Raw genomic sequence first — 8935 nt, 5'->3', positions numbered from 1 at the left:
TTAATCCAGTACATCTGACACTTTCTTAGTCCCCCCAACTGTCTTTTGTAGGACGATGTTTTGAAAAGTCTGGACTGACATTTTCTAAATTGAAGTATTTTTTTAAAGAAATTTTTAAATATTTTTTTGCAAGTCTAGAAATTTTTTAATCCAGTACATCTGACACTTTCTTAGTCTCCCCAACTCTCTTTTGTAGCACAATGTTTTGAAACGTCTCGAGTGACATTTTTTTTAAATTTAAGCATTTTTTTAAGAAATTTTTAAATGTTTTTTTGCAAGTCTGGAAATTTTTTAATCCAGTACATCTGACACTTTCTTAGTCCCCGAACTGTCTTTTGTAGCACGATGTTTTGAAAAGTCTGGATTGACATTTTTTAAATTTAAACATTTCTTTATGAAATTTTGAAATGCTGTGTTAATGAAATTTGTTTTTTGGGTTGCATCGTCAGATCGTCAGGCTCATTATCTTATCTGAATTGCCCTGTATTTCCAAATATTCAATGACAAGTACCTACTCGTAATTTTGGAATTCTGAATTATAACATTTTTTGTTATTGTGTAAACTTTAGACAAACGCCGTCGGAAACAAGCAAAAAACAGGTGGATAGAGTTGCTCCTCTGAAGCTTGAAGTTTCCTATAAAAACATTTTTAATCAAACTTCTGAATTTGTCTTTGAGATTTTTTCCAGAATTGTTCAAATAAATTCGATTACTGAAAATGAAGAAACATTTCTCTAATTCATTCCCCGAATCGATACAATCCGAGCGTCTCGAGCCGAATGCGTGATATGATGCCAAGTCAAGCAGCTTGAAAATGGTTATTTCACATTTCGCCGTCTAATTTTCCTTGACTTGCATTAAAACGCGAGGGTTGTTTTTATTTTTCTATCAAATGTCGTTTGAAAGTGTGCACCTGGTCGCTAAATCAATTTAGAGAAGAAAAAATCTGTTATAGTTATCGTGGACTTATTCCGGAGAAAATGCGATTACCTTTACTACGACTTTACCTTTTCGTATAAAAACGACCAAGCCTGACATTTGTTTCAATTGATGTTTAATCCAATTCATGGGGTGGCTTAAAACGAACTATACAACTAAAGAAAATGGTTCGGGGACGAATGAATTGAATTCGTGAAACGGAAAGAATGTTGTCGGTAGCCGGCAGCGTCTTTTTGAAGACAAACAGATATGACAGGTAGTAGGAATGCGTTTGCTACCTCTGGAATTCTTTCACTAATTACTCAACCGTTCACTTTGTTATCTTTTATCAAATATTTCAAATTGTCTCGACGTTATTAACAGGAATTAATTTAAACCGTCGGACAAGGGCTTGACATAAAAATGCATAAATCTTGTGTCTATAAATCGGTTCACATTTGTTATCAAATTTTTAAAAAAGTAAAAATAATCCCACTTTCGTTGCAAAGTCGTTTTATTTCTATAAGTTTACGCTTGATTGTGTAAATGTATAGCTGGTTGCCTGACATTAAACTTCAGGGTCTATTATAAACAGAATTTAATTTTGTTTACAATCAGAGATATTATTTTAATATAAGCCAAAAAAATATACCGAGAAATTTTCTGAAATCAGGTTACCTTCCCAGAATAGCATTTTGTTGTCTTCATTGTTATCTTGTCTGTTATAAATTCATTAGACATACATTATTCACAAAATCAATATTACCTATGTAGTTCGTTTAGACATCTTCACACATTGATTAATAATTTGATTTGCTCTCTACGTTACAAAAATAACTTCTAGTGTTTTTTTTTAGCAAAAAATTGTGGTTGTGTCATTGTCATAAAATTTTTCCTTTCTGAATTTATTTTAACTTGAAGAAAAGAGCGCATTTCGAGTGATTTATGTTCGTTACTACGACAGATTCATCGGAGATGATCCACTAGATTCGGAAGCCGCACAGCCAAAAAGAGATTTTCACCCTACGGAACAGCAGCCATCGATTAAGTCAGCTCCTTTTGCAGGAATTTACGATATAGTAATAATCTTTATTGACGCCTTGTAATGATATACTAATAAACGCGACAAAAAATAACATTTTTTTTCACCTTGTCGACTTTTCATATTCTCAGTGGGTGCATAAACAAAAAATTGATAGGTGTAACTTTCAGGACTTAAGAACAATTAAGCGTAAAAACGATTTTTTCTTCTCTATTTTTGCTTAATTTAATGTTTTTAATATGTATTTGTAAAATTTAAAAACAATATAATTTTTTGTATAGTACAAAAGAAGAAATCAATAAATAACATAATACAACAAAGTTGTTAAATATAAACTTTTTTGAAAATTTGCATGAATGTTCGTAAATAGAGTGCTGAATACAGCTTGGAGGTATCAACTTTTAATTAATGCAATTATTTTGAGGGTTTGCAAATGCTAAATAAATTAGTCAAAATTGGTTCTTGATTTTTTACACATTTCCAACAAATATAAAAAAATATATTTTTTTGCAATATTTGTTTTTAATTTAACATCCAAAATTGTAACAAAAGGCGAGAAAACATGTTTTTTCCATTTTGATGAAGATTACACAATGTTCATAAACAATTAATTCTTTTAATTGTTTGAGCAATCGGCCGAGAAAACAGTTTGATGAATCGATTTAAAAATTTAGAGCTATTGGGCGTATGTACATTAGACTGTAAAAAAACACATTAGTCTCACCATCAATATTTGTGAATATGGGGAAGATTTACTACAACAACAAAAAAAGTTACTTTTTTCTCTTTTCTTTAAATCAAGCAAATGATTTTTTGTAGAACATATTCCAGTTTTTAAAACTATCTTTACATTTTCTGTGTGGCTATTGGTTGCGGAGATACCGATGATCCAAGACCAAAAAGATCATTAAAAATCAAATATCTCAACGACAAATTAACGTAAAGAAAACATAAAAAAGGCAAATTAAAGCTATCCGGCCCATGCATTGATTTAACTAATAAAAATTTCCTCAAGGCCATGGACCAAAAAAAAATACATTTTTTTTTCTCGTGCTTTTTCTTAGGATCCTAAGACTAGAAACTTGGAACTTTAAAATGGATTTTTTTAAATCTACATACTACCATCTTTCATTGAGATACAATATTTTAAAAATTATCAAAAAATAAATGAATTTTTTCCCTAAATTTTTTAGAACAGTATATAAAAAGTTTATGTAGAATGTATGTCGTTCTGAAGTATTTTTTCAAGGAGTTTTTCACTGAAAAGCTTAATTTCGAATTAATTTGAAAAATGGAAAAACAAAATATAAACGATATTTTCTCGAAGGGGAAAATAGAAAAATAGAAAATTTAAGCCACCATAAGCAATTTCCATTTTAATCCTGCTACAACTCAGGATGTAAATTCAACGAACAATTTCTCTGGCGTATATGAGTGAAATAAGTTACCATATTTTCACTTTAGTGTGTTGGGCTTTATATTTTCTAAATAGTGACGCAGCTGTGACTCGAAAGATTAAAGGAAAAATACGTGCCGTGGAATGACATCTAAAGATCGATATTAGAGAATCGGGCCAGCAATTGTTCCGAAAACGCCGACGAAAGAACATGTTACGTTTGTATTTTTCACAACGAAATACTTTATTTTTTATTGGCTGTGAGGAGAGTTCAGGTAAATGTAGCTTCAGTTGCGATAATAAGTCAGTGGATAAAAACCACAGCGAATATTTCAATGATCGCCGTAATACAAAGTAAAGGATTTGAGAAGTGAGCAGAAAAACAAGTCGAGATAATGGTCGAGGAATTGCTGGAGAAATATTCAAGACAAACGAGACATATCCATCATCCTGAAATGCTTTTACTGTCTTCAAGTTTTTAGGGGTGTTCGCCAATTACCATCATGTCGCGTTATTTTTTAAGATTTACTTGTAAAATATTTTTGTGTGAAACTAAGAACTGTTTTATAATATGGGTAATATATTTTTCGCATGAGTGTAAACGTGAGCTGGAACGGACACGCGTTATTTCACTTTGTCAAAAAATAATCCTCGAATTCCATGACCCTATCAATTACGGGGCGCATTCAAGAAAAAACCTTTTACTTTCCTAGAGCTTTCACAATAGTCGGCTACCTGAACTAAGCTGGATCTGTTGGCCTTTTTTCTAGTCTAGATATATTTATGAAAATTTTTGTATTGTTTAAAGGGTTAACAAAATAAATTTTAAACCCCTGGAATTAGTGGTGTTGATTCGTTGAACACTTCGAGGCAATTGAAAAAAGTAAACTTGAACATTTGAATTTCCTCCAACACGCGAAACGCTACAATGACGGAAACTTTCCATATTAAAATTCTAAATTAAAAATCACAGGGTAGAAAAATTTAAAAAGTTTTAGAGGTGGATATTCAACTTTACATTACCTGACGAATTTACATCTTTATTTGTAACTTTCTTTGGCGCCACTTACCCGCGATAAGAGAGGAAAATGAAAAACTATGAAAGAAACTTATAAATTTGTTTGAGGTCACCAAAAAGTTTGTGAATTGTGAACATTTTAGTGTAAAAGGTCCATTATGTAATCACTTCTGAGAAAATGATTCGAAATCTGTGAAAGAATTCAACAAGGAACGGAAGAGTTTTATAATGCAAAGCTCACTATCCACCGGAAGCTCCGTATCGAAGCTGACACCTCTGGAATAAAGATACTTCAAAAGTTTCATTCTTTATGAATAATACAACAATTTATTAAAATTAGACAAGTTGTCGAAAGTCGAGTAAAAAATACCGATGTAAATTTTTTTTTATTTAATTTTGGAAGAAAACTATTATTTAAGGTATTATATTGTTGTAATACTTTGATTTAGGTTGATTTCCTGCTTAAAAGTGAGCCAAATCAATTGGAAATTAATCAAATCTTCTGATTTTTATGAGAAACGACGAATAAACACCCTTCTATGTTCAAATCGAGCAAAATTGCCGAGTTTTCTGGCCTAAAATTTAGTCAAAACGATTGGAAATTAATCAAATAGTCTTATTTTGGCTGGAAACGACGAATAAACACATATTTAAGTAAAAATTTCACCTATGTATATTTTTACATTTCTGAACGAATTATACAGAGTGGTTATAAATGATTTTCATCTAGCCAGCTTTGGAATTTTTTTGCATGTAACTTTATTTGTGCCGCTCTATTTTGAAAGCTCTAGTTCTGTCATTAGTGTCACTTATTAATTAATACTAAATTGTTGTTAACTAAACTTTTATTGTTTCAAGTAATTTCTAATAATAATTGATAATAATGTATACTTTGGAAGAAAACAAGTTTATAATTGAAGTCTATTTTCGAAGGGACGCTTAGTAAACGGCGATTTTTTAATTTTGAGTTAAAACAAGTAGGTACCCCTATTTTCGTAAAGCGGCATTTTTTATTTTACATGGAAAATTCACAGCTGGCTAGATGAAAATCATTATAACCACTTTGTAGCTTCAAGACCCCAAAAAAGTTGGTTTGGGCCATTGGGTCGTGTATGTGTCTCTTGTGTGTTTATGTGTGTGTGTCTGTAAACCGCATATCTCGAGAACTATGAAAGCTAGAAACTTGAAATTTGGTATGTAAATTACTTGTAGGAAGGGGACGCAGCATGAAACAATTGGTAAAAATCGGTCACACCGTTCGGCCGCAAAATTATACGGTTGAATTCATAGGGATAAAAATTATTTAGAATCATGAAATATACTTTATTAAACAGAAAAATGTGATAAAATAAAAATAATAATGGGTGCCGAACTAAAAAAAATTGCACCTCAGACTCAAACTATGATCTATACTAACGCAAAAGTTAGGTTTGCTACTCGGATTTCCAACACTAAATTACTGTCGTAAGGATGTTTTCGAAATAAGTAGGATAAGGAAAGTCGTGTGATGTTCACACCAGATTTTTTACCTAATAGAGACCTTCTTTTCGTAATAATTTTGAAACATGCGTTTTGGAGAATGTTAAAATTCAATTATTTTAATGGTGAAGAGACTGAAAAGAGCGAGTTTGAAGTGGAATGGAGCAAAAATTGTTTGCACACATATCATCTACCAGCAGATGCTGTTTCAATAGATCTCAAATAATAAGTATCGTGTTTGTACGGACGTGCCTGAAGCTGTCAAAGCATGTCTTGGATATATTTCGTGTAAACTGATCCTCGGTTTAAGGGGCGGTCAAAGGCGGTTTCGGTCGTCAAGCACAACCGTACCATTGTTCAACAACACAAAAAATAAACACATACCCTCGGCAAAGTTCACATGAGTAGCATCCAACAAAATTCTCATCAAAGACGTGCTGACACCTAAACTACTAGAATCTAGAATTACTTTCAAAACTTTGCGCAAAATTCCTCAACTAAACGACTTAAACGCTAATTTCACCCAGCGGGCCTTTGAAAGATTCGGTTATTCCAAAGGACTAGCTTTTTAAAAATATTTAATTGAAATAAGGAAAATATTGATGCGATGCTATTTGTGCTTTTCATTTTTTTTGCTCTAGTTGTGTTTTTACCTGATAATTTCCATGGGTGGCTTCACATCAGACCTCAAGTAAATATCATGTGTTTTCCAAGTGAAATACTCTGTATGGGTGTGATCCCAATCACATTTTGTCGCTGGTTTGATCCCAATGTGGTGGTATACGGTGTAGTGAATATTCGAATGCTTATCCATTCGATCGTGCATGTTGATTCAGGTGTGCATGAGTTTGGGTCGGAGAGGTTTACCAAAGCACCATCTGTAACTCAGTATGTGATCATGTACGCTAGTTTGCAATTTTAAGGGATGAAATTATATAAATTCAAAAAATAATTTCACACATATACAAATATTTGTAAAGGAAATGAATAAAACACTTTTAGAATAATTAATTAAGAAGTCAATTTAATTAACAAAGTTGACTTTTATTGTATATCACTCTTTGTAAAATAAACGAATTTATTTAAATGCTCTATGTAAAGGCCATCCCGCTATAAATAACAAAATTCCTTTGTCCTGGTTCTTTAAAAAACAAAACAGGCAAATTCCTCGTAACTTTTTTATTTCCTTGAGATGTAAATTAATCCCTTCCGTCTAATTTATTATTTACGTTATTCTTGGTCCTGAAACCCTTGAAAATACTCTCGTCGCTCATTTCCATTCTGCTAGCAGAAAATTTCAATTAGTTTCGGATAAAATCTGAAATAATTTATGCCGGTTACACTGTTATAGATTTAAACACAAACTTTGAAATTTTCACCAATTTCATAAAAACTAAAATGGAGATGAGGAGAGTGGCATTATGGAGAGCACAATCGATTTATTTCCCATCAAGAATTACAATTCGCTCATTGTGTTTAAGATTAATCGTTTACCGGTAGCTATTATTATCGATTATTACAAGTATTTCAATTACTTTTTTGCAACAGATCGTTTTATTTCATGGGTAAAATAACGTAGCATTCTTTGCAAATTCAGCCATTTATTTGTTATCAATTTTTAGTGAAAATTGTAAAAACCATTTCCGATTTGATTTGTAGCCAAAATAATTAATTCTAAAATATTTCCAACCCTCATTTCGGATTTTGCCGCAACGATTAACCAACCTACTGGTCCACCAAATAAATCAAATTGATGTTTTTATTACAAAATTTCGTCATAAAGCAATTTACTCCCTGCGTAGACAATAACCCTTATCCCACAAAACTCGGTCCCTCAAACCGCAACACGAAGCCAATATAAAATGTCTAAAACAACAATGCATCCATCAATAGCACAAAAGCAACAAAAATTTTGGTCGGCTCGGTCAGTTTTCAGATTAAATGCTCGCTCACCGAAACGGAATTATCATAAACATTCCGGGGCGTTTTCACAGAGCCAGGCCATAAATAATAGTAAAATAGGACAGAAGACCACCGTCGGTTTACAACTTCCAAAAGCACTTCAGCAGCTTCACGGAGGAAAACGCAGCTGATGTCTAAATCAATCACAATTTGACACTAAATAACATAAAAAATTTCAGCAAATTCCTGAAAAATTAAAGCCTCGACCTCTGAATGTACTTGTAATCTGACATTACGTTCGATAAAATCGAGACAGGAGAGGTTGGTGCATAATAAATGTCTCACCGTCAACGAGTCATGCATATTGTACTGTTGCAAAGAAATAAGAGCAGCCACAGGATTTCTCGTCACCGTGCAATTTAAAAACTGATTTCCACCAATTCAACTCGAGGAAACACTGTTACCTTGCAATATTTCCCAAACACTGATGATTTTAGCTCATTTTTAGCACAAATCAGTGTATGAAAACGCTTAATTGCCGTTATTACGGAAACCAGTTCCGGCAGGAATTTGCGCACTTATAAGGTGGCTAATTATGGAAATAGATTTCATTAATTCCAGTAACTAGCTTCAATAACTTGGACATATTATTCATAGTGTTGTCGTTTCGATCCAGAAACAAACCGGTATGAACGCAATTAAACATTTTATATTATGTAAACTGTGGGAAAGTCTTGCTTGATGATTAGCCAGGAACTACATGAAGGTCAGTTCGTTTTACGATTTTAGGAACCTTTCCCGATAATGAGTAAGTTTTTTAGTGGTGATTTTATAGGATTTATGAGACAATATAGAACTCGTAATTGCATCCAATATATCATGTGACTTAGTTCGCAAATACATAAAATTCGGGGTTATTGCCGCCTCGGGTCTTGCATGCGATTTATTAATTTAAAAAGGGTCCTTCTTACGATGTCTCTTTGTGTTCTGACGGATTTATTTTCGTCGGGATGCAATGCTCTCATTACGAAGTTTTATTGCAGTTTTAATTAATTTCGTCTGTGTTTATTTAGGGGAAAAATCAATCGATCAATTGTAAAATATGCTACAATTGGGGTTGGTTTAGATCGTTGATGTTTGCTGTGCTGTGCTCCAAACACAATATTAATAAATTAAGGCT

At 32.5% G+C, this 8935-nt stretch overlaps 1 protein-coding gene across 2 annotated transcripts in view; it reads right to left on the bottom strand.

Moving 5' to 3' along the window:
- The window catches only part of LOC123012717 (non-classical arabinogalactan protein 31-like), an 11458-nt gene extending 3226 nt beyond the window's left edge, over positions 1 to 8232 (bottom strand). Inside the window, exons 1-2 of one of the 2 annotated variants that reach the window (XM_044410808.1) lie at positions 8101 to 8232; positions 6507 to 6731 (exon numbers count right to left, since the gene is read on the bottom strand). In XM_044410808.1, coding sequence (XP_044266743.1) covers positions 6507 to 6679 — 173 coding nt within the window. In that variant the 5' untranslated portion in view covers positions 6680 to 6731; positions 8101 to 8232. Of the gene's footprint in view, positions 1 to 6506; positions 6732 to 7806; positions 7925 to 8100 lie in introns of those variants that run through there. The other variant, XM_044410809.1, reaches the window with a different exon arrangement.
- Between the last annotated feature and the right edge of the window lie 703 nt (positions 8233 to 8935).

This window comes from Tribolium madens, unplaced genomic scaffold, assembly GCF_015345945.1.
Source record: "Tribolium madens isolate multiple individuals breed KSU strain unplaced genomic scaffold, Tmad_KSU_1.1 Scaffold_96;HRSCAF=242;Tcas5.2_LG5, whole genome shotgun sequence".
Lineage (NCBI taxonomy): Eukaryota > Metazoa > Arthropoda > Insecta > Coleoptera > Tenebrionidae > Tribolium > Tribolium madens.
Note: the sequence above shows the minus strand (reverse complement) of the source record. Positions and strands in the feature narration are given on the sequence as shown.